The following is a 26,175-nucleotide window of genomic DNA, read 5'->3' on the forward strand; positions in this document are numbered from 1 at the left end:
GGGAGTGTTGTGCTGTAGGCTAGAAAATTCCATAACGATTCCACCCCTGCAGGGCTTTGAATGTTTGGTTGGGTATTTTAGACTTAATTCTCCTCATATTAGGAAGGCATTTAAGATTTGAGCAGGAGAGTAATATTCTTTAAAAAAGTGTCTACAGCCAGGGTGGATTAAAGGGATGGAATGATATACTCATTTGTCCACCATTTGGGGAAGGTTGGAAGACCGCCTCTAATTCATAAGATGTGCATGGATCTACAGAAGCAAAATAAGCAGCATATCTTAATGCATAATCTTTATCCCATATATGTGCTCTTTTCTCATCTTGGACCAAATATTTGGCAGCCAAGTCTTTAAAGTAATAAGAGCAAAAGATATTTGGAATAATTCTTTCAGAACCATTTGTTACTTTGCACAGACCTGTGAGCAAATAGGATCGAGCCAAGGCATTTACTATATTGTGTGGTTCTGCAGAGGCTGCCATGCTATTATATATACTTTTATCTCGGGTAAAACTCTGTGGCTGCTGCTACCACAATTACTCAAATACCCGAAGTGTCAAAAAATAATAATAATAATAATTGAAATAGCAAAGTCAGAGTCAAGAGTTTTTCCGTTGTTTCTTGAAGTCTTAGAAAGATTGTTTCCTTTGTATTCCCTATATTCAGAATATAAAAGAGTCTCAGAAATCCAATCTTTACTAGGTTAAACATTTCAAAAGGGAGTAAAATTATTTTGCAGTTGCTTTTCAGTTTAAGGCGTGTGCTTTAGGAACTTCCAAACCTTCCTCCTGAAGCTATTTGTGAATAAGAAAAACAAAACAAAAAACTAAGTAAATACCATTTATTCCCAGCTACATTGTCCTCATGTAAACATCCTAATGCAGCATGATGGAAAAAGTTCCAAATTGTGACCTCTGAGATCTGAGTTCCAGCCCTAGTTTTGTGAAAATATAGCTTGATGGGTTTGTCGAGTTTTGTATTTAATGATAAGGAATCAGGATTTTTTATACAGTCTCTGTGCTATTCAGTAGTACTGTCCACAAGCATTAAAAAAAAAATAGAGACAGGGTCTTGCTCTGTTGCCCAGGTTTCTGTACAGTGGTGCAATCATAGCTTAGCTCACTGCAGCCTTGAACTCCGGGGTTCAACTGATTTTCCTGCTGCCTTTCAACTAAAGGATTCAACAGGTGTGCACCACCACATCTGGCTAATTTTTTATTTTATTTTTTGTAGAGACAGGGTCTTGCTATGTTGCTCAGGCTGATCTTGAACTCCTGGTTTCAAGTGACTTCCCACCTCTGCCTCCAAAGTGCTGGGATTCTAGGCATGAGCTTCTGTGCCTGTTCACAAGTATTTTTGACTCAGGACTCTAGAATATGGGGTGGCCCATGATAAGATTGTATTTCCTGGTCAACGATTTTGAGTGAAAGTGATCTGTGTGACTTCTAGGTCAGAACATTTAATGCCCAAGTGAGACTTCCCAGAATTCTCTTTCCTTCTGTAATACCTGAAAATTTTCCAGAAAGTGGTGGTTTTATAAGCCTGGGTGCAAGAGTGAGGGCAATGAGGAGCAAACTCCCAGCTGACCCACAGAGAGTATGCACTAGGATCAGGAAACCTTGGTTGTTTTAAGCCACTGAGATTTTTGTGGGTTATTTGTTAACAATAGAATAAGCAAACTTATTCTTGATTGACATAGTCTCTAAAGAGTGTAATGGTGATGAATGAGGGAAAGTTTCATACTTACAAAAGGTCTTCTTTTTTCTTAAATTAAAATTTTACACAGCTTTCTATAGATAGATGTTTAAACTGCTTTTAGGGGAAGCAAGTTTCCTATCACTGGCAATAGTGAAATGTGGACTGGGCAACCTCTTGATGGAGGTTGCTATAGAAATTGAAGAATAAAAGGTGGTTAGAGAATTTCAAAGTTCATTCTAGTTTAAAGGTATTCAGATTTGCAATTCCTGAGGGTAACTCTTGCACCTTACATTTTTGCAGCAGGTATGGTTTATAAAGTGCTTTCTCCAGTGTCAACTTATTTGCTGTCCTGTGAATAGCAAGAAATTTAATCTACTGTGCCTTCCATGGAGACTTGCATAGGCGTTAAGAAAAATGTATTTTGTAAGAGAAGCAAGATAATTACTAACCTGAATCCCACAGCGACCAACCTCGATCTTTAAAATTTTTGTTTAAAATTTTTGTAGGTATATAGTAGGTGTGTATATTTATGGAGTATATAGGTGTATATATTTAATATATTTTATATATTAAAACCTGAGATGTTTTGATACAGGCATACAACGTGGAATAATCACATCGTGGAAAATGAAATATCCATCCCCTCAAGCATTATCCCTGTGTTACAAACAATCCAATTACACTCTGTTAGTTATTTTAAAATGTGCAAATAAATTATTATTGACTATAGTCAACCTGTTGTGCTATCAAGTACTAGGTCTTATTCGTTCTTCCTAGCAATTTTTTTTTTTTTGTACACATTAACTATCTCCACCTCCCCCTCAACCCCCCACAACCCCTCCCAGCCTCTGGTAATTATCCTCCTACTCTCTATTTCTGTGAGTTCAATTGTTTTGATTTTAAGATCCCCCAAATAAGTGAGAATATGTGATATTTGTCTTTCCCTGCCTGGCTTATTTCAATTAGCATAATTACCTCTAGTTCCATCATGTTGTTGCAAATAACAGGATCATTCTTTTTTAATGGCCAAATAGTACTCCATTGCGTATATGTGCCACATTTTCTTTATCTATTCATCTGCTGATGGACACTTAGGTTGCCTCCAAATTATGGCTATTGTGAGCAGTGCTGCAACAAACATAGGAGTGCAGATATCTCTTCGATGTACTGATTTCCTTTCTTTTGGGTGTATACGCAGTAGTGGGATTGCTGGATCATGTGGTAGCTTTATTTTTAGTTTTTTGAGGAACGGCCAAACTGTTCTCTATAGTGGTTGTACTAATTTACCTTCCTACCAACAGTGTACAAAGGTCCCCTTCGCTTTACATCCTCACTAGCATTTGTTATTGTCCATCTTTCAGATTTAAGCCATTATAACTAGGGAGAGATAATATCTCATTATAGTTTTGATTTGTATTTCTCTGATGATCAACGATGTGATGTTGACCACCTTTTCCTATGCCTGTTCGTCATTTGTATGTTTTCTTTTCATAAATGTCTATTCAAATATTTGGCCCGTTGTAAAATCAGATTATTAGATTTTTTACCCATAGAGTTTTTGAGTTCCCTATATATTCTGGTTATTAATCCCTTGTCAGATCGGTAGTTTGCAAATATTTTCCCACATTCTGTGGGTTGCCTCTTTACTTTGTTGATTGTCTCCTTTGCTGTACAGAAGCTTTTTAACTTGATGTAATCCCATTTGTCCATTTTTGCTTGGATTGACTGTGCTTGCCTCAAGAAATTTTTGTCCAGACTAATGGCTTCAAGAGTTTCCCCTATGTTTTCTTCTAGTAGTTTTATAGTTTGAGGTCTTAAATTTAAACCTTAAATCAATTTTGATTTGATTTTTGTATATGGTGAGAGACAGGAGTCTAGTTTCATTCTTCTGAATTTGGATATCCAGTTTCCCCAGCACTACTTACTGAGGGATCATATTTTCCCCAGTGTAAGCTCTTAGCACTGTTGTCAAAAATGAGTTCACTGTGGTTGTGTGGATTTGTTTCTGGGTTCTTTATTCTGTTTCATTGGTCAATGTGCCTGTTTTTATGTTAGTACCATGCTGTTTTGGTTACTGAATCTCCATAGTATAATTTGAAATCAGGTTATGTGATTCCTCTAGTTTTGTTCTTTTTGCGCAGGAAAGCTTTGGCTATTCTGTGTCTTTTGTGGTTCCATATAAATTTTAGGATTGTTTTTTCTATTTCTTTGAAGAATGTCATTAGTAGAATAGCACTGAATCAATAGACTGCTCTGTGTAGTATTGACATTTTAATAATACTGATTTTACAATCCATTAGCATGGAATACCTTTCCATTTTTTTGTATCCTCTTCAAATTCTGTTTTTTAAAAATTTTTTAAATTTTTATTTTTTAAATTATACTTTAAGTTCTAGGGTACACGTGCACAATGTGCAGGTTTGTTACATATGTATACATGTGCCATGTTGGTGTGCTCCACCCATTAACTCGTCATTTACATTAGGTGTATCCCCTAATGCTATCCCTCCCCTCTCCCCCGCAACCACACTACAGGCCCCCATGTGATGTTCCCCTTCCTGTGTCCAAGTGATCTCATTGTTCAATTCCCACCTGTGAGTGAGAACATGTGGTGTTTGGTTTTCTGTTCTTGTGATAGTTTGCTGAGAATGATGGTTTCCAGCTTCATCCATGTCCCTACAAAGGACATGAACTCATCCTTTTTTATGGCTGCATAGTATTCTGTGGTGTATATGTGCCACATTTTCTTAATCCAGTCTATCATTGATGGACACTTGGGTTGGTTCCAAGTCTTTGCTATTGCGAATAGTGCCACAGTAAACATACGTGTGCATGTGTCTTTATAGCAGCATGATTTATAATCCTTTGGGTATATACCCAGTCATGGGATGGCTGGGTCAAATGGTATTTCTAGTTCTAGATCCTTGAGGAATCACCACACTGTCTTCCACAATGGTTGAACTAGTTTACAGTCCCACCAACAGTGTATAAGTGTTCCTATTTCTCCACATCCTCTCCAGCACCTGTTGTTTCCTGACTTTTTAATGATTGCCATTCTAACTGGTGTGAGATGGTATCTCATTGTGGTTTTGATTTGCATTTCTCTGATGGCGAGTGATGATGAGCATTTTTTCATGTGTCTGTTGGCTGCATAAATGTCTGCTTTTGAGAAGTGTCTGTCTGTTCATATCCTTTGCCCACTTTTTGATGGGGTTGTTTTTTTCTTGTAAATTTGTTCTAGTTCTTTGTAGGTTCTGAATATTAGCCCTTTGTCAGATGGATAGATTGCAAAATTTTTCTCCCATTCTGTAGGTTGCCTGTTCACTCTGATGGTAGTTTCTTTTGCTGTGCAGAAACTCTTTAGTTTAATTAGATCCCATTTGTCAATTTTGACTTTTGTTGCCATTGCTTTTGGTGTTTTAGACATGAAGTCCTTGCCCATGCTTATGTCCTGAATGGTATTGCCTAGGTTTTCTTCTAGGGTTTTTATGGTTTTAGGTCTAACATTTAAGTCTCTAATCCATCTTGAATTAATTTTTGTATAAGGTGTAAGGGAGGGATCCAATTTCAGTTTTCTACATATGGCTAGCTAGTTTTCCCAGCACCATTTATTAAATAGGAAATCCTTTCCCCATTTCTTGTTTTTGTCAGGTTTGTCAAAGATCAGATGGCTGTAGATGTGTGGCATTATATCTGAGGGCTCTGTTCTGTTCCATTGGTTTATATCTCTGTTTTGGTACCAGTACCATGCTATTTTGGTTACTGTAGCCTTGTAGTATAGTTTGAAGTCAGGTAGCATGATGCCTCCAGTTTTGTTCTTTTGGCTTAGGATTGTCTTGGCAATGCAGGCTCCTTTTTGGTTCCATATGAACTTTAAAGTAGTTTTTTCCAATTATGTGAAGAAAGTCATTGGTAGCTTGATGGGGATGGTATTGAATCTATAAATTACCTTGGGTAGTATGGCCATTTTTGCAATATTGATTCTTCCTATCCATGAGAATGGAATGTTCTTCCATTTGTTTGTGTCCTCTTTTATTTCATTGAGCAGTGGTTTGTAGTTCTCCTTTGAAGAGGTCCTTCACATTCCTTGTAAGTTGGATTCCTAGTTATTTTATTCTCTTTGAAGCAATTGTGAATGGGAGTTCACTCATGATTTGGCTCTCTGTTTGTCTGTTATTGGTATACAAGAATGCTTGTGATTTTTGTACATTGATTTTGTATCCTGAGACTTCGCTGAAGTTGCTTATCAGCTTAAGGAGATTTTGGACTGAGATGATGAGGTTTTCTAAATATACAATCATGTTACCTACAAATAGGGACAATTTGACTTCCTCTTTTCCTAAATGAATACCCTTTATTTCTTTCTCTTGCCTGATTGCCCTGGCCAGAACTCCCAACACTATGTTGAATAGGAGTGATGAGAGAGGGCATCACTGTCTTGTGCCAGTTTTCAAAGGGAATGCTTCCAGTTTTTGCCCATTCAGTATGATATTGGCTGTGGGTTTGTCATTAATAGCTCTTATTATTTTGAGATACGTTCCATCAGTACCGAATTTATTGAGAGTTATTAGCATGAACAGCCGTTGAATTTTGTCAGAGGCCTTTTCTGCATCTATTGAGATAATCATGTGGTTTTTGTTTTTGGTTCTGTTTATATGCTGGATTACATTTGTTGATTTGTGTATGTTGAACCAGTCTTGCATCCCAGGGATGAAGCCCACTTGATCATGGTGGATAAGCTTTTTGATGTGCTGCTGGATTCGGTTTGCCAGTATTGTATTGAGGATTTTGCAGGATATTATCCAGGAGAACTTCCCCAACCTACCAAGGCAGGCCAACATTCAAATTCAGGAAATAGAGAGAATGCCACAAAGATACTCCTTGAGAAGAGCAACTCTAAGACACATAATTGTCAGATTCACCAAAGTTGAAATGAAGGAAAAAATGAGGACATTCATCAGGGATATTGGTCTAAATTTCTCTTTTTCTGTTGTGTCCCTGCCAAGCTTTGGTATCAGGATGATTTTGGCCTCATAAAATGAGTTAGGGAGGATTCCCTCTTTTTCTATTGATTGGAATAGTTTCAGAAGGAATGGTACCAGCTCCTTCTTGTACCTCTAGTAGAATTTGACTGTGAATCCGTCTGGTCCTGGACATTTTTTGGTTGGTAGACTATTAATTATTGCCTCAATTTCAGAGCCTGCTATTGGTCTATTCAGGGATTCAACTTCTTCCTAGTTTAGTCTTGGGAGAGTGTAAGTGTCCAGGAACTTATCCATTTCTTCTAGGTTTTCTAGTTTATTTGCATAGAGGTGTTTATAGTATTCTCTGATGGTAGTTTGTATTTCTGTGGGATCGGTGGTGATATCCCCTTTATCATTTTTTATTGCGTCTATTTGATTCTTCTGTCTTTTCTTCTTTATTAGTCTTGCTAGTGGTCTATCAATTTTGTTGATCTTTTCAAAAACCAGCTCCTGGATTCATTGATTTTTTGAAGGGTTTTTTGTGTCTCTATCTCCTTCAGTTCTGCTCTGATCTTAGTTATTTCTTGCCTTCTGCTAGCTTTTGAATGTGCTTGCTCTTGCTTCTCTAGTTCTTTTAATTGTGATGTTAGGGTGTCAATTTTAGATCTTTCCTGCTTTCTCTTGTGGGCGTTTAGTGCTATAAATTTCCCTCTATACATTGCTTTAAATGTGTCCCAGAGATTCTGGTATGTTGTATCTTTGTTCTCATTGGTTTCAAAGAACATCTTGATTTCTGCCTTCATGTCATTATGTACCCAGTAGCCATTCAGGAACAGGTTGTTCAGTTTCCATGTAGTTGAGCAGTTTTGAGTAAATTTCTTAATCCTGAGTTCTAGTTTGATTGCACTGTGATCTGAGAGACAGTTTGTTATAATTTCTGTTCTTTTACATTTGTTGAGGAGTGCTTTACTTCCAACTATGTGGTCAATCTTGGAATAAGTGTGATGTAGTGCTGAGAAGAATGTATATTCTGTTGATTTGGGGTGGAGATTTTTGTAGATATCTATTAGGTCTGCTTGGTGCAGAGCTGAGTTCAATTCCTGGCTATCCTTGTTAACTTTCTGTCTCGTTGATCTGTCTAATGTTAACAGTGGAGTGTTAAAGTCTTATATTATTATTGTGTGGGAGTCTAAGTCTCTTTGTAAGTCTCTGAGGACTTGCTTTATGAATCTGGGTGCTCCTGTATTGGGTGCATATATATTTAGGATAGTTAACTCTTCTTGTTGAATTGATCCCTTTACCATTATGTAATGGCCTTCTTTGTCTCTTTTGATCTTTGTCGGTTTAAAGTCCGTTTTATCAGAGACTAGGATTGCAACCCCTGCCTTTTTTGTCTTCCATTTGCTTAGTAGATCTTCCTCCATCCCTTTATTTTGAACCTATATGTGTCTCTGCATGTGAGATGGGTCTCCTGAATACAGCACACTGATGGGTCTTGACTCTTTACCCAATTTGCCAGTCTGTGTCTTTTAATTGGAGCATTTAGCCTATTTACATTTAAGGTTAATATTGTTTTGTGTGAATTTTATCCTGTCATTATGATGTTAGCTGGTTATTTTGCTTGTTATTTGATGCAGTTTCTTCCTAGTATCAATGGTCTTTACATTTTGGCATATTTTTTCAATGACTGGTACTAGTTGTTCCTTTCCATGTTTAGTGCTTCCTTCAGGAGCTCTTGTAGAGCAGGCCTGGTAGTGACAAAATCTCTAAGCATTTGCTTGTCTGTAAAGGATTTTATTTCTCCATCATTTATGAAACTTAGGCTGGATATGAGATTCTGGGTTGAGAATTCTTTTCTTTAAGAATGTTGAATATTGGTCCTCACTCTTTTCTGGCTTGGAGAGTTTCTGCTGAAAGATCTGCTGTTAGTCTGATGGGCTTCCCTTTGTGGGTAACCCGACCTTTCTCTCAGGCTGCCCTTAACATTTTTTCCTTTGTTTCAACTTTGGTGAATCTGACAATTATGTGTCTTGGAGTTGCTCTTCTCGAGGAGTCTTTGTGGCATTCTCTGTATTTCCTGAATTTGAATGTTGGCCTGCCTTGGTAGGTTGGGAAGTTCTCCTGGATAATATCCTGCAGAGTGTTTTCCAACTTGGTTCCATTCTCCCCGTCGCTTTCAGGTACACCAATTAGACATAGATTTGGTCTTTTCACATAGTCCCATATTTCTTGGAGGCTTTGTTCTTTTTACTCTTTTTTTCTCTAAACTTCTCTTCTCACTTCATTTCATTCATTTGATCTTCAATCACTGATACCCTTTCTTCCAGTTAATCAAATCAGTTACTGAAGCTTGTGCATTTGTCACGTAGTTCTCGTGCCATAGTTTTGAGCTCTATCAGGCCATTTAAGGACTTCTCTAAATTGGTTATTCTAGTTAGCCATTCGTCTAATCTTTTTTCAAGGTTTTTAGCTTCTTTGCGATGGGTTTGAACTTCCTTCTTTAGCTCGGAGAAGTTTGATCATCTGAAGCCTTCTTCTCTCAACTCGTCAAAGTCATTCTCCATACAGCTTTGTTCCCTTGCTGGCGAGGAGCTGTGTTCCTTTGGAGAGGGGAGAGGCACTCTGATTTTTAGAATTTTCAGCTTTTCTGCTCTGTTTTTTCCCCATCTTTGTGGTTTTATCTACCTTTGGTCTTTGATGATGGTGACTTACAGATGGAGTTTTGGTGTCGATGTCCTTTCTGTTTGTTAGTTTTCCTTCTAAAAGTCAGGACGCTCAGCTGCAGGTCTGTTGGAGTTTGCTGGAGGTCTGCTCCAGACCCTGTTTGCCTGGGTTTCAGCAGTGAAGCCTGCCGAAGAGTGAATATTGCTGAACAGCAAATGTTGCTGCTGATCATTCCTTTGGAAGCTTCATCTTAGATGGGCACCCGGTTGTGTGAGGTTTCAGTCTGCCCCTACTGGGGGGTGCCTCCCAGTTAGGCTACTCGGGGGTCAGGGACCCACTTGAGGAGGCAGTCTGTCCATTCTCAGATCTCAAACTCCATGCTGGGAGAACCACTACTCTCTTCAAAGCTGTCAGACAGGGATATTTAAATCTGCAGAAGTTTCTGCTGCCTTTTGTTTGGCTATGCCCTGCCCCCAGAGGTGGAGTTTACAGAGGCAGGCAGGCCTCCTTGAGCTGCAGTGGGCTCCACCCAGTTTGAGCTTCCCAGCCACTTTGTTTACCTATTCAAGCCTCAGCAATGGTGGGTGCCCCTCCCCAAGCCTCACTGCTGCCTTGCAGTTTGATCTCAGACTGCTGTGCTAGCAATGAGGGAGGCCCTGTGTGCGTGGGACGCTCTGAACCAGGCGCAGGATATAATCTCCTGGTGTGCTGTTTGCTAAGACCCTTGGAAAAGCACAGTATTAGGATTGGAGTTACCCAATTTTCCAGGTGCTGTGTGTCACGGTTTCCCTTGGCTAGGAAAGGGAATTCCCTTACCCCTTTCGCCCCCTCGGTGAGGCCATGCCTTGCTGTGCTTTGGCTCTCACTCGGTGGGCTGCACCCACTGTCCTGCACCCACTGTCCGACATGCCCCAGTGAGATGAACCCAGTACCTCAGTTGGAAATGCAGAAATCACCCATCTTCTGTGTTGCTCATGCTGGGAGCTATAGCATGGAGCTGTACCTATTGGGCCATCTTGGAACTGATACCCCTCTCCAAATTCTTTAATCCATGTTTTATAGTTTTCATTATAGAGATATTTCACTTCTTTGGTTAATTCCTAGGTATTTAATTTCATTTGTGGTTGTTGTAAATGAGATTACTTAATTTTTTTTTTTCAGATTGTTCACTATTGGTATATAGAAATGCTGCTGATTTTTGTATGTTGAGTTTGTATCCTGCAACTTTACTGAATTTGTTTATCAGTTGTAATAGTTTTTTGGTAGAGTTTTTAGGTTTCTTCCGAATATAAGAGCATATCCTCTGCAAATAAGGATAATTTGACTTCTTCCTCTCTGATTTGGATGCCCATTATTTTTTCTCTTGTCTCATTGCTCTAGCTAGTACTTCTTGTACTATGTTGAACCACAGTGTTGAAAGTGGGCATCCTTATATTCCAAATCTTAGAGGAAAGGCTTTCAGTTTTTCCCCATTCAGTATGATATGAGCAGTGGGTCTATTGCATATGGCTTTTATTATGTTGAGGTATGTTCCTTCTATACCTAGTTTTCCTAGGGTTTTTTTTTCATGAAGGGATGTTGAAATTTATCAAATGCTTTTCTAATGTCAATTAAAATGATCATATTGTTTTTGTCCTTCATTCTGTTGATATGATGTATCGCATTGATTTATTTGCATACATTGAACCATGCTTGCATCCCTGGGATAAATCCCACTTGGTCATGATGAATGATATTTTTAACACATTATAGAATTTGGTTTGCTAGTATTTTGTTGAGGATTTTTGCATCAATATTCATCAGAGATATTGGCCTGCAGTTTTCTTTTTTAATGTGTCTTTGTCAGGTTTTGGTACCGGGGTAATACTGGCCTCATAGAATGAGTTTGGAAGTAGTCCCTTCTCTATTTTTTGGAATAGCTCGAGTAGGATTGGTATTAGTTTTTCTTTAAATGTTTGGTAGAATTCAGCAGTGAAGTCATTGAGTCCTGGCCTTTTCTTTACTGGGAGACATTTTATTATGGTTTCATCTTGTTTCTTGTTATTGGTCTGTTCAGGCTTTGGACTTCTTCATGGTTCAATCTTATAGGTTGTATGTATCTAGGGATTTGTCTATTTCTTCTAGGTTTTTCAGTTTATTGGCATATAGTTGTTCACACTAGCCACTGATGATCATCTGACTTTCTGTGGTATAAATTGTAATGTCTCCTTTTTCATCTCTGATTTATTTGGATCTTTTCTCTTATTTTCTTAGTCTAGCTAAAGGTTTGTCAATTCTGTTTAACTTTTCAAAAATCCAACTTTTTGTTTCATCGATATTTTGTATTGTCTTCTTTCAATTTCACTTAGTTCTGCTCTGATTTTTATTATTTATTTGATTAATTTTGCATTTAGTGTGCTCTTGCTTTTCTAGTTCTTTAAGGTGCATTGTTAGTTTGTTTGAAGTTTTTCTTCCTTTTTGATGTTGTAGGTACTTGTAGGTATAACATTTGCTCTCAGAGCTGCTTTTGCTGTGCCTCATAGGTTTTGGTATGTTGTGTTTCCATTATCATTTGCTTCAAAAATTTTTTCAATTTCCTTCTTAATTTCTTCATTGACCCACTGGTCATTCAGGAGCATATGTTTAATTTCCATGTATTTGTATAGCTTCCAAAATTCCTCTTGTTATTGATTTCTAGTTTTATTTCATTGTGATAAGAGAAGATGCTTGACATGATTTCATCTTTTTGAATGTTTTTAGACATGCTTGGTGACTTAACATATGATCTGTCCTTGGGAATAACCCATATTCTGAGGAAAAAAATTTGTATTCTGTAGCTACTGGATGAAGTGTTCTGTAAATATCTATTAGGTCAATTTGGTCTATAGTGCAGACTAAGTGTGATGTTTCTTTGTTTATTCATCTGCAAGATCTTTCCAATGCTGAATGTGGTGTGTCGAAGTCGTCAGCTATTATTACATTGATGTCTGTCTCTCTCTTCAGCTCTAATAATATTTCCTTTATCTATCTATGTGCTCCAGTGTTGGGTGCATATATAAGATTGTTATATCCTCTTGCTGGATTGACCCCTTTATTATCATATAGTGGCCTTCTTTGTCTCCTTGTATAGTTTTTGTCTTAAAATCTATTTTGTCTGATATAAGTATAGGTACTCCTGCTCCTTTTCAGTTTCTATTGGCATGGATTATCTTTTTTCCTCCCCTTTCTTTTATTTCTATGTGTGTCTTCATAGGTGAACTGTATTTCCTGTATGCAACAGATCACCAGGTCCTGTTTTTTTTTAAATCCATGCAGCCATTTCATGTCTTTTGATAGAATAATTTAGTCCATTTATATTCGTTGTTAATATTGATAAGTAAGGATTTACTCCTACCATTTTCTTATTTGTTTTCTGGTCTTCTCTCCCTTCTTTCTTCTCTTTCTGTTTTCCTTTTAGTGAAGGTACTTTTCTTTGGTGATATGATTTAGTTTCTTGCTTTTCAATTTTTCTGTATTCATTATATGTTTTTTGGTTTGAGGTTACCATGTGGCTTGCAAATAGTATCTTATAACCCATTATTTTAAGTTGATAACAACTGTTTGCATAAACAAGCAAGCCAAAGGAAAGCTAATAAAGATGTTATGCCTTAATTTTGTCTCCTGATTTTTAACTTTTTGTTATTTCTATTTGTATGTTATTGTACTATCTATGTCTTGAAAAGTCATTGTAGTAATTATGTTTGATTGGTCCATCATTCAGTCTTTCTACTTAAGATGGTTTATACACTGCAGCTACAGGTTTTTAATATTCTGTGTACTTACTATTACCAGTGAGTGTTTTTTTTTTGTTTTTTTTTTTGTTTTTTTACCTTCAGATGATTTGTTATTGCTCATTAGCATCCTTTCTTTCTGACTGAAGCACTCCCTTTAGCATTTCTTGTAGGATAGGTGTGGTGTTGATTAAATCCCTCAGTTTTTGTTTGTCTGAAAAAGTCTTTGTTTTTCCTTCATGTTTGAAGGATATTTTCATGGATATATTACTTCTAGGGTAAACTTTTTTCCTTCAGCACTTTAAATATGTCATGCCACTCTCTCCTGGTTTGTAAGGTTTCCAATGAAAAGTCTGGTGCCAGATGTATTGGAGCTCCATTGTATGTTATTTGTGTTTTTTTTTTTTTTTTTCTCTTGCTGCTTTTAGGATCCTCTTTTAATTCTTGACCTTTGGGAGTTTGACGACAAAATGCCTTGAGGTTGTGTTTTTTGGGTTAAATCTGCTTGGTGTTCTATAACATTCTTATACTTGGATATTGATATCTTTCTCTAGGTTTGGAAAGCTTTCTGTTATTATTAATTTGAATAAACTTTTTGCTCCTATCTCATTCTCCACCTCCTCTTTAAAGCCAACAACTCTTAGTTTTGCCCTTTTGAGACTATTTTCTAGATCCTGCAGATGTGCTTCATTGTTTTTTTTTTTTAATCTTTTTTTCTTTTGTCTCCTCTGACTGTATATTTTCAAACAGCCTGTCTTTAAGCTCAATGAATTCTTTCTTCTTCTTGATCAGTTCTTCTATTAAAAGACTCTGATGTATTCTTCAATATGTCAGTTGTGTTTTTCTGGTCCTCAATTTCTGCTTAATTTTTAAAAATTATTTCAATCTCTTTGTTAAATTTGACATATAGAACTCTGAGTTCCTTCTGTGCGTTATCTTGAATTTATTTGAATTTCCTCAAAACAGCTACTTTGAATTCCTTTTCTGAAAGATTTCATATTTCTATTTCTCCAGGATTGATTCCTAGTGCCTTATTTCATTCATTTGATGAGGTTATGTTTTCTTGGATGGTCTTGATACTGGTGGATGTTTGTCTGTGTGGGCATTGAAGAGATAGGTATTTACTGTTGTCTTCTCAGTCGGGACTTAGCACTTGTCCTTGAGAATACTTTTTTGAAAGGACTTGGGTATTGTGATCTAAGCTGTATCTGCTTCAGGGTGCACCCCAAGCCCAGTAACGCTGTGGTCCTTGCAGACTCCTAGAGGTACCACCTTGATGGTCTTGGACAAGATCTGGAAAAATTCTCTGTATTACCAAGCAGAGACTTTTGTTCTCTTCCCTTACTTTCTCCCAAACAAACACAGTCTCTCTGTTCTGAGCCACCCGGAGCTGGGGATGAAGTGATGCAAACTCCCATGAGGCCACCACCACTATGATTGTACTGGGTCAGACCTGAAGGCAGCACAGCACCAGGTCTCACTGAAAGCCTACTATAACCACTCCCTGGCTACCACTTATGTTCACTTCAGGCCCTGTGACTCTACTGTCAGCAGGTGGTAAAGCCAGAGAGGCTTGTGTCCTTCCCTTCAGAGTGGTGAGTTCCCTGAGGCCCTAGGCATTTTCAGAGGTGCCATCCAGAAGTCAGGGACTAGAGTCAAAAACCTTAGAAGTTTACCTGGTGTCCTATTGTACTGCAGCTGAGTTGGCACTCAAACCAGAAGATGCAGTCTTTCCCACTCTTCCCTCCCCTTTCCAAAGGAAGAGGAGCCACACCCCATGGTGTGAGTGGCAGTGGGATGCTCTTTTATAGCCACACTCTCTTTTCTCTCACTCTCACCCCCTCCTTCACCACTGGCAACCATTAATTGATTTTTCATTTTTATACTTTCCTTATTCCAGGAATGTTTTATAAGTGGAATTACACAGTATATAACATTTTGGCATTGACTTTTTTTTCCCCTCTCTGCGTAATTCTCTGAAGATTCATTCAAGTTTGATCATTTTATTGCTAAGTAGTATTCAAAGTAAGAAAGTACCACAGTTTGTTTAATAAGTTACCTATTGAAGGATATCTGAGTTGTTTCTTGTTTTTGGCTATTATGAATGAGCTGTTATGTAGGTTTTTGTATGTAGGTTTTTCATTTCTTTGGGATAAATGCCCAATAATGTAATTGTGGGGTAATAAGGTAGTTATATGTTTCAGCTGCCATACTTTTGGCTATAACATTTTACATTTCTAGCAGCAGTGTATGAATGATTCAACATCCTCATCAATATTTGATGTTGTCACTATTTTTTATTGTAATCATTCTGATAGGTGTGTAGTGATACACTGTGGTTTTACTTTGCATTTTCCTAATGGCTAATGATATTGAATATCATTTCATGTGCTTAGGCTTCCGAGTAGCTAGGACCAGAGCCATATGCTACCACCCCCAGCTAATTTTTAAAAATTTCTTTTTGTAGAGATGGGTTCTTGCTATGTTGCGCAGGTTGGTCTGGAACTCCTGGGCTCAAGGGATTCTCTCACCTCCACCTCTCAAAGTTCTGGAATTACAGGCATGAGCCACTGTGCTTGGCCAGTGATATTGTTTTAATTTTGGTGTTCTTGTGTCTGTTGCTAATATATATAAATACAATTGATGTAATTTTATCTTCTGCCCTGTAACTTTGCTGAATTCATTTATAGAAGTTTTCTCTCTCTTTCTTTTTTCCTTTTCTTCCTTCTTTACCTTTTTTCCTCCTCTTCCTCCTCCTCCTGCTTTTTCTCCTCCTCCTCTTCTTTCTGTAGATTTTCTGAGATTTTCTACACAATCATGTCACCTGGAAATAGGAAATTTTATTTCTTTCGTTCTCACTTGTGTGACTTTTGTTTCCCTTTTGTGCCCTTTGTACTGGCTTGAACATCCAGTTGTATGATAAGAGCATTATTATTAAGAACATTGAGAGTAGATGGCTTTGCCATGTTCCTGATCTAACACTCAGTTTTACCATCAATGTTAGCTGTAGGCTTTATGTAGATTCTCTCTACTGCATTGTGAAAGTTCCTCTCTATTCCTACTTTTATAAGAATAACTTTTTTAAAAAAACATATGGGGTCTTTCTATGTTGTCAGGATGGCCTCAAACTCCCGGGCTCAAGTAACCTTCTCACCTCAGCCTCCCCAGTAGCTGGGACTATAGGAGTACCACACCAACCCAACTAGAATGAATATTTTTAAATGCTTTAAAAATTTTCTCATCAGTTGATTTTCTTTTCTTCAGCCTATGTGATTTTTCTTTTTTAGCCTATAAATAGAGTGGATTATACCGATTGAATTTTGAATGTTGAATCAGTCTTGCATCCTTGGAATAGACCCCACTTGGTCATGGTGTGTAATTCTTTATACATATTGCTGAATTCTGTTTTCTAATATTTTGTTAATAATTTTTGCATCTATATTTATTAGGAATATTGGTATGTAGTTTTCTTTTTTGTACTATCTTTGTCTGATTTGGTATCAGGGTTTTACTAACTTCATAAAATGAATTGAGAAATCATCTCTCTTCCTCTTTTCCTGGAAGAGATTGTGTAGAATTAATGTTAATTCTTCTTTAAACATTTGACAGAATTGCCCAGTGAAACTATGTAGTCATGGAGATTTCTTTTTTGGGAGTTTAACAATTACAAATTCAATTTCCTTTATAGTTATAGGGCATGCAATGTACTTATTTAATATTGGGTGAGTTTTAGCAGTTTGTGTTTTTTGAGAAATTTGTCCATTTCATCTAAGTTGTCAAATTCATGTCCATAGCATTGTTTGTGGGGTTCCCTTGCTATTTTTTTGATGTCTGCAGGGTCTGTAATTATATCTTCTGCTTCATTCTCAATATTCTCAATTTTCTAGGAGTGGCAGGCTCCCTGGTTTGTTCTTAATATGTGTATATTTTTAGTTACGCAAGTTATATGTTGGTACATTTTTGTTATAGAATTCTAACCATCCAGAGTATGAAATATAAGGAGTAGAGCTCTCTTTCATTATCTTCTGCACCTGTTCCTCTCATCCTCCTTCTTGACTCAGAGGTAAGGAAAGTGAACAGTTTGGGGTGTGTCTTCCGGGACTGTGACTCCTACCCCTAAGTAATATTTGATCACCTGGTGGAAATTTTTTCTCCGACTCTTCAAGGATCAGAAGGAGCTTTGATGATGAAACTGGTGGTGGGGAAAGTCAAGGAGGAAAAGAGGAAAGCCAGAGGGGGAGGTCAGAGGGAGGAACAAACAGCCATCTTTCTCTGCTATAAGAGGAGGCTCCTTCTATCTAGTGTCCCCACATGTTCCCCACATGAAGGCTATGACTTCAGGGGCAGATGTAGAATCGGCTTGTTTGGTGGTGTACCAGATGAAGGAAAATATCTGATCTTTCAGCAAATTCTGTTGTCTCTTCCTTCAAAATACATCCAGAAGATGACCATTATCCATTATTTTCACAACTAACTTTGTGATCCAAACCAGTCTCATCTCTCTCCTGGATTATTGCAAAAGGCCCACTGTTCTCTCTGATTCTGCCTTTGCCTTCTAAAAGTCTATTCTCAACACAGTTACCAGAATGATCTTTTCAAATGTAATTTCTCATGCAAAACTCTCCAAGCTTCCCATGTCACTGAATCTAAAACTAACCAATTAGCTAGACCTAACTACCTGTTTACAAGGCAATGCAGCTAATAGGGGAACATCTTAGATAACATCACAAGGACACAATCAACCATTTCCAAACTGTGGAAAATTCTGGAAGATAAATTAGTTTTTTCCAACAGGTAAATGCCTTTAAAAAGGAGGGAGAACTGTTGTAGATTAAAAGATGTGATGTTGACCAATCGCAATGTGTGGACTTTGTTTGGATCTTGATCTCAACAACACAGTTATACAAAGATATTTTAGCATATTTGGAGGAAATTGAGTATGGCTTGGTTATTAAATTACATAAAATAATTATGGTTAAATTCATTTGGTGAGATAATGATATTTCTGTTATCCTTTTTAAAAGTTCATATCTTTGGAGGTACATACTGCTGCCTTCAAGGAGAAATGACATAATGTCTGGAATTTGCTTTAAAATACAGCAAATCCCCCACTCCTCTATCTCAAATACCTAAATAAAAAGAAATGAACAAAAGATTAAAAGTGTGTGTATGCAGTGGATGGAACAAGAATGGCAGAATACTGATAACTGTTGAAACTGGATTATGTGTACATGAAGCTGCATTCCTATTACACAATTCTCTCTACTTTAGTCTGAAAATTTTTACCACACAAAAAATGCTCCTTGGCCCCTCTTTTTTAGGGATTCTTTAAGAAACTGGAGATTTAATCTCATCAGCAATTTTTCACAAGGCTACATTTGCCCTATCTTCATTCTCCCTCTGCCTGGGGACAGTCTGCAGTGCCCTTTCAAATTTGGGCCTACCTTGGTCCTCTGGGTATTTCTACTGCTTTTTTAATGCAGTGACTTCTGGGAATCCCCCTCATACTTGTCAACTAATAGTCCCACTGGATTGGGGTCACTGCCCCAAATGAGGTATCTCTAATTTTAGATTGGAATCAGGAAAATCCAGATGAGTTGCCACTTATAACTGGTATACATTTCAGCCTATGAGCAGAGATGTGCAGGAGATAGTATGCAATTTTCTTATATAACTCCATTTAATTTGTAATTTAAGCCTTGGTTCTGTTGATGTCCTGTTTGGATTTCCACCTCTCCCTATTTGGAAATCATACAGGGCTGAGGTTTTGAGGGTGGGGTGAGAGCATAGTCTCTGGTTATTGGAGCATACAGCTGAAGTTTAGATGCCCATCAGCTCAGTTGCCAGGGCATCTTTAGGTGGTGTGGCTCCTATGCCATGTGTGAGATAGGTTGCCATGATTCTGCTTGTATGCATAATACAGCCAGCCCTTCTTGAAGTTTTTGCTGCCTGTACCTCTTCAGCCACATTTCAGAGGGCTCCTCTCCTCCATAGTTTGAAGATCTCTCTCTCTTCCTGACCTAATCAGTACCTCTCAACACTGTAGTAGAGTAAGAAGGGGGCATGCCTAATTAAAAAAATCCTGCTTCCATTATGTTTCTGCTAACTTTCCTCTTTCCTATGGAGTTTCAGATTTTAGAAATAAAAGTCAGGTAGGGTGTGGTGGGTGTGGTGGCTCATGCCTGTAATCCTAGCACTTTGGGAGCTTGAGGCTAGGAGTTCAAGACCAACCTGGGCAACATACTGAGACCCTGTTTCTAAAAAAAAAAAAAAAAATTAGCGAGGTGTGGTGGTTCATGCCTGGTGCCAGTTGTTCCAGCTACTTGGGAGGCTGAAGTGTGAGGATCACTTGAGCCCAGGGGCTGAAGTGACCTATGATCACACCACTGCACTCCAGCCTGGGTGACAGAGGGAGACCCTGTCTCTCACAAAACAAAACAAAATAAAAACAACAACAACAGCAACAAATAAAAAACAAAGAAAGAAAAGTCAAGATGATTAACATGCTACTGCTGCTTTCAGCCCTGCCATACCCTTCCTCTGAGCAATGAACACAAACAAAGCCTGCTACCTGCTTGAGTCCAGAAGGGAAAGGGTGAAAAAAAAGGAGAAAAGAAAAAAATTAAACAGAAACATGTTAACATCTCAAAATATTCTGCCACATTTGAAATACGGGAGAGTTGAATTCATTAGAGGACTTCTACTGGAAAAAAGGAATTGTTCTTGAAAAGGAGGCCTCTGCAGTTGCACAGACTGTGTTGGACCTAGGTCCGCAGAACGCTGTGATGTCATCATTGAGGTCAGAGAATCTGCTGTGGGCCTGGTGACCTTTGAACCTTAACAGCCCTGCAATGTAGTGAGCACTGGGCAGTGCTGCTGGTTCACTAAGCGGTCTTGAGTTCTTCAGCTATTTAGGAGATTCAACTACGTTTATTCATACTGAATCTTTTTAATGAATTTCCTGAGAGCCAAGAAGGGCCAATCTACAGAAAAAAGCGGGAGGTGGACCTTAAGCATCTTCTAGAAACTCTTCTAGCTGATACCATGAAACGACGACAAAAGAGGAAACATTTGGAAAATGAAGAGTCCCAGGAAACCGCTGAGAAGGGAGGAGGTATGTGCTGGGCAAACTCTCTGGGTCACAAGCGTCACTGGCCAGCCTGAGCCTTTTTTTTAATTTTATTTTTGAGACGGAGCCTCGCTCTGTCGCCCAGGCTGGAGTGCAGTGGTGCGATCTCGGCTCACTGCAAGCTCCGCCTCCCGGGTTCACGCCATTCTCCTGTCTCAGCCTCCCGAGTAGCTGGGACTACAGGCGCCCGCCACCTCGCCTGGCTAATTTTTTGTATTTTTAGTAGAGATGGCATTTCACCGTGTTAGCCGGGATGGTCTCGATCTCCTGATCTCCTGATCCACCTGCCTCGGCCGCCTTTTTTTTTTTTTTTTTTCTTGTTTTTTTGAAAAAGAGTCTTGCTCTGTTGCCCAGGCTGGAGTGCAGTGGTGCGATCTCGGTTCACTGCAAGCTCCATCTCCTGGGTTCTCGCCATTCTCCTGCCTCAGCCTCCCGAGTAGCTGGAGCTACAGGCGCTCACCACAATGCCCAGCTAATTTTTAAAAAAAAATTTTTATTTTTAGTAGAGACGGGATTTCATCGTGGTAGCCAGGATGGTTTCGATCTCCTGACCTCGTGCTCCACCCGCCTCGGCCTCCCAAAGTGCTGGGATTAATGGCGTGAGTCACCGCACCCGGCCAGCCTGAGCCTTCTTTAGGGAGGAGGAACTGAGGAGAATGTACTACCTATGCGGTAGTGAGGGGGAGACCTGGCTGTTGGCTGATGCCGGCACATCCATCTTGAGGGTACCCGGATGTGAGATGGACAGGAAGTCCAGATGCCAGTGGCACACGATACAGAAAGCCAGCCCTGCTGGGCTGAGAACTTTTCTTCTGGGGCTGCTGGTACCTGGAACTATGTCAGTCTCCAGGCAGGTCGGGGACCCACTTACAGAGACCCAGTGATGCAGCCTGAGTCTTGTCTTTCTCTCATTTTCTTTATTTGCTCTTTCCCTGGGGTGACCGAGGTGGAAGGTGTGAAGGGTGCTGGTAGAAATCTATGAGTTGCACTGCCCCTTTTAGCAGAAACGAAAGAGTAGCCCAATGAATTAAAGGCCTTGTTGAAAAATATCTTGAGAAGCGAAATGCTTGTTAGAAAGTAGATTAAACACTTGTTTGGGGATGGCGTCATACTGAAACCACGGAGGTTTGATTTTTCAGCAGGAAGAATTAACCAATTAATCCAACAGAATTTGTGAATCCACAGTGTGGGACATCCCAGAGGAAATGACACCAGGGTAAGGGTCTTCGATTGCTGTCAGTTTACTTCCCAGGCTGCATGATAATGGCAGGTATTAAATGTAAAGAAGCCGCTTATCCTGAAAGGGGGATGGTCACGTGCAGGAGACAGGGCAGAAAGGAGCCTGCCCCAGAGATGGCCCTCGAGGCTTCTGCCCCAGTTAGAGCTCAGCAGCGCCTATGAGGCCCAAGGTCATAAAGACCTGTAGGTTGAGCCCTGGGAATGGAGGCATGAAGAATAGGCATGGAGAGCAGAGGGCTGGGACAGGAAGGGGAAGGCAATGGTTTTCCTGTCCTTCATCTACCCTTACATTTCAGAATTTGTCTGTCTCTGTGTGTGTGTGTGCGCGCGTGTGTGTTGGGAGGGGGAGGACTGGAGATAATGGGAGCACAGTGGTGGGTTCTGCAGGGTGAGCTTTCTGTCACCATGCCTCGGCCTGGGCAACACTCAATACACATAACAGTGTGTACCGAATTTTTGTTAAGGGTATTCCAGGAGACAGTCACTCATATGCCCATATGTACTCTGATACAGAAAAAGAGTCACACACCTCCACACACAGTGCATACAGTTAGATACACATACCGTTCCTCTATTACATACTCACACAACCCATGTGTGTGACAGTCTTTTCTTCCTACAGAGATTTCATGTGTGTGTGGGGGTGTGTGTGTGTGTCTCCCCAACTCTCACACAAACACAGCTACCTTAAACTATCTCTAAATACCTCTTTAAGAGCCAGTCACACATCATACATGCCATATCTGTAACACATTGTGTAGCAGAGCCAGACCTGCTTTGCATAGACCACGATGAAACAAAGATTCACCACCATCCCCTTATTAGGGTTGCCAGATAAAATACAGGATGTCCAGTTAAACTTGAATGTCAGATAAACCACCAATGATTTTTTAGTATGAGTGTGTCCCAAATATGGTATGGAACATACCGACACTAAAGATAAGTATGACAAATATTGCATGGGACATACTTACACTAAAAAATTATTTGTAATTTATCTAAAGTTCAAATTTAATTTGGCATCAGCTGTTTTTCTGCTAGATCTGGTGACCCTTATATATTCATGATGAGCTAACCTATGATATACTTATATTTCTGCTTAGTGTCTGCCTTCTTGTCTAGAATGGAAAGTCCACTGAGAAGAAGGACTGTTTTGTTCAGTATTCCTAGAGCCTAGAAGAGTGGACTGGTGTCTGATCATGGAAGCTGTTCATGAAATATTGCCAGATGAATGAATTAATGTACATTATAAATACAAGCCACACCATATAATCAGGAAAAGTTACATATTGCATAATTCCAGGGTTGTAAACACAAACTATGCACACAAACTCCATAGACACAGACACATGTTTCTATAATATACCCACACAAACCTACACATATCAAAGGCTATCTGATATGTATCACTCTTACACTTCAGACCTATTCATAGTCACCACACAGGCCTACGTTCCTAATGATACACTATCAAAATACCTGTTGACTGTAATTAAATATTGGAGTATCCACCAGAAGGCTGTCTCACAAACCGTGTGTGTTCACCACACCTGACATATGTCAGCCACTCAGTAAATATTTGTTGGGTGGGTAAATGATGCACAAACATTCCCCATCCACCATATCTCTGTGCCCTTCATACCTTTCTCAGGAATGTCAAAGTCCCAAGAGGATGCCCTGCAGCCTGGATCCACTAGAGTGGCCAAGGGCTGGAGCCAAGGGGTGGGAGAAGTTACTTCTACCTCCGAATACTTCTCCTGTGTTTCTTCTTCACGCAAGCTCATCCACGGTGGTAAGGGTGCAGGGCTCCCTGGGCATGTGGCTTCTTGGCTGTGGGGTTCATTGGGCATGAAAATCTTTGAGTGTGGGGCTCTTTGGGACTGGGACTCTTTGGGTACAGGGCTCTTTGGGCATGAGACTCTTTGGTTGCAGTGCTGCTTGAGTGTAAGGCTCTTTGGGAGTGGGACATTTTGGGTTTGGGGCTCCTTCGGTGTGACACTCTTTGGGTGTGGGGCTCGTTGGATGTGAGATTCTCTGGGTGTGAGGTTCCTTGAGCACGACACTCTGGATACAGGGCACTGTGGGTATGAGACTCTTTGGGTGCTGGGCTCCTTAGGTCTGGGACATTTTGGGTGCAGGGCTCCTTGGGTAGGGGACAGGAGGCCCATAGATCCAAGGATGAGGCTAAGAGGAAACCCAGGGCAGTTGGATATGATCAGAGCTCTGCAGAGGTGTCTGGGCAAGATACAGAGCTGTTAGAGGAGCACGGATATGAGCTCAGTGTAGGAGAGCATGAGCCCTGGTGTGCAGTCAGGCAGTCAGGGAGCAGAGGCCAGGAAAGTCTGCTCTTGGGGTGTAGGGCCACAGGACCAGATTAAGCACCTTCAGCGGAACTACTTGGGCTCTGACTTTGCCTTCCAGAGAAAAACAGAGTTCCTCAGCCCAGGCCTCCAGCACTGCAGCAGGACTCTAGCTCAGGCCTACACACCTCACACATACAGCCACACGCTCCAGAGGTACACTCTTTGCACACATCCCAGACAAATGCGTGACCTGCAGTGCCATTCTCCCACACTACCTCCCACATTCCACAAATAACACATCAGTGATGGCACCAACTCACATACTCATAGCGCACACATGCTGCCGACATTCCACATAAGCTGCAGTCCTCACCACCATACTCCACACCCCTGTATACAGACATCCCAGCAACATCCCTACACACAAATGACACTAGAATCACTATCCCACAATATGAACAACAAACACCAAGCTCACCACACAGCTGCATCACACCACAGTCCCTCTCTCCTGCACCACACATATTCAGCATATGTTCCCCCCGTTCCTGGCATGGCCCATGCATCTGCTCATGTTTCTAATTTCCTTTTCCAGGAATCCAGAGACTACATCGAGACAGCCCCCAGCCTCAGTCACCCCTGGCCCAGGTTCAGGAACGAGGAGAGACTCCTCCCTGCTCACAACATGTCTCCTTGTCATCCCATTCGTCCTATAAGACTTGTGTGTCCTCTCTGTGTGTAAACAAAGAGGAAAGGGGCATGAAAATATACTACATGCAGGTACAAATGAAAAAAGGTGTGGCTGTCTCCTGGGAGACAGAGGAAACTTCGGAGTCCTTAGAAAAGCAGCCAAGGATGGAAGAAGTGACCCTTCCTGAGGTTGTGAGGGTAGGTACTCCCCCCTCTGATGTGTCCACCAGAAACCTCCTGTCTGACAGTGAGCCCGGCGGAGAGGAGAAAGAGCATGAGGAAAGGACAGAATCAGACAGCCTGCCAGGCTCACCCACCGTTGAGGAGACACCCAGGGCCAAGACTCCTGACTGGCTGGTGACCATGGAGAACGGCTTCAGGTGCATGGCCTGCTGCCGGGTTTTTGCCACCGTGGAAATCCTCCAGGAGCATGTGCAATATGGGATCAGAGAAGGCTTCAGCTGCCACGTCTTTCATCTCACCATGGCTCAGCTGACAGGCAACATGGAATCAGGGAGCACCCAAGACGAGCAGGAGGAGGAAAATGGAAATGAGGAGGAGGAGGAAGAGAAACCAGCAGCAAAGAAGGAGGAGGAGGGGCAGCCCACAGGGGAAGACCTTGGCCTGAGGAGATCCTGGAGCCAATGTCCAGGCTGTGTGTTTCATTCTCCAAAGGACCTTCCAAAGGACAGGAAGTGAGCAAGGGCTGGGTCGTGGGACCGCTGAGGGAGCGATGGCTTCCCTGAGCCAGTACTCTCTCCCCAGTTCAGGCTCCCTCTGTAAGGGAGATTTGGGGGCTTTATTGGCTCAGGGAACAATGGAAGGGGACATAACTGGGATCCCTGCTTCTTGCCTAGGCATCTAATAAAGTCTTGATTGTAAGTCAGGACTTGTCTTGACCTTTCCAGCTCCTGCAGGAAATTCTGAGAATTTCTAAGGTTGCATTAACTAAGAAGTGTCTTTCTTTGGTTTGATTTTCACACAGCAGCTGAGACTTATGGGCCAGAAGATACTGGAAGATGGTGTGGCCTTCTCTTGCAAGAGGTAAGGAGTGAGATTTGCAGTTTTCTGAGGCTGTGTCATGAGGGCCCAGAGGAATCCAAGGGAAGGAGCTGCAGGGATGCACTGGGTCACCTGGCGGCTCTGCAGCTGCATCAACTTGTGGTGCACCTGGTGCTTCTGGGGGAATTGTCCTCCATTTGCTTAGACGATAAGGTGAAGAGCATTGACTGGGAACTTTCTCAATGTCTCCATGATTGTCCTCAATTCTAAGAGGAAGTACTGCAGCTCTTCAAGGCAGAGAAAACTCAGTTTAACCTCAAGGGCCAGGATTGGCCTGAAAGGACAGGCTGCCAGCAAGATCAGAGGTGTGGAGTCTGAGAGCCTTTGGCCTGAGCTGGGACCTCACCTCAGCCCATGAATATAACCCTTGAGGAAAAGGGGAATTTGGAGAGGTAACATCATCCTCATGAGATACCAAGAGACCTGGAAATGTTTCAGAACCTTCATTTTGCTGCATTTGATCTGGAAACGAACTCACTGTGGGGGTGCATGACTCTGAGCTTTAAAACAAAGGTGAAGGTAACTGACTAGTGATGCTTATATCGTTTCTTGCCTCTTCCTGTTCTGCCTCAATTGTTTTCTTCACTTTCAGGGAGAAGAAAGAGCCATGGAGATAGTAGCAGACAGACTGCCCAAGGTATGAAGGAGATGAGGGACCAGCACTCAGTCTAACATGTA

The 26,175-nt window shown here is 40.5% G+C and overlaps 1 protein-coding gene across 1 annotated transcript; it reads left to right on the plus strand.

Moving 5' to 3' along the window:
* The first annotated feature begins 19,945 nt into the window (after nt 1-19,945).
* On the plus strand, nt 19,946-25,475 carry FAM170A (family with sequence similarity 170 member A). The gene is made up of 4 exons (XM_025389189.1): nt 19,946-20,188; nt 23,094-23,234; nt 24,341-25,130; nt 25,421-25,475. The coding sequence occupies exons 1-4, from the start codon at nt 20,119-20,121 to the stop codon at nt 25,425-25,427; spliced, it is 1,008 nt and encodes a 335-aa protein (XP_025244974.1). The 5' UTR covers nt 19,946-20,118; the 3' UTR covers nt 25,428-25,475.
* Nucleotides 25,476-26,175: the final 700 nt, after the last annotated feature.

The sequence above is a fragment of the Theropithecus gelada genome, chromosome 6 (genome assembly GCF_003255815.1).
Source record: "Theropithecus gelada isolate Dixy chromosome 6, Tgel_1.0, whole genome shotgun sequence".
NCBI classification, from domain to species: domain Eukaryota; kingdom Metazoa; phylum Chordata; class Mammalia; order Primates; family Cercopithecidae; genus Theropithecus; species Theropithecus gelada.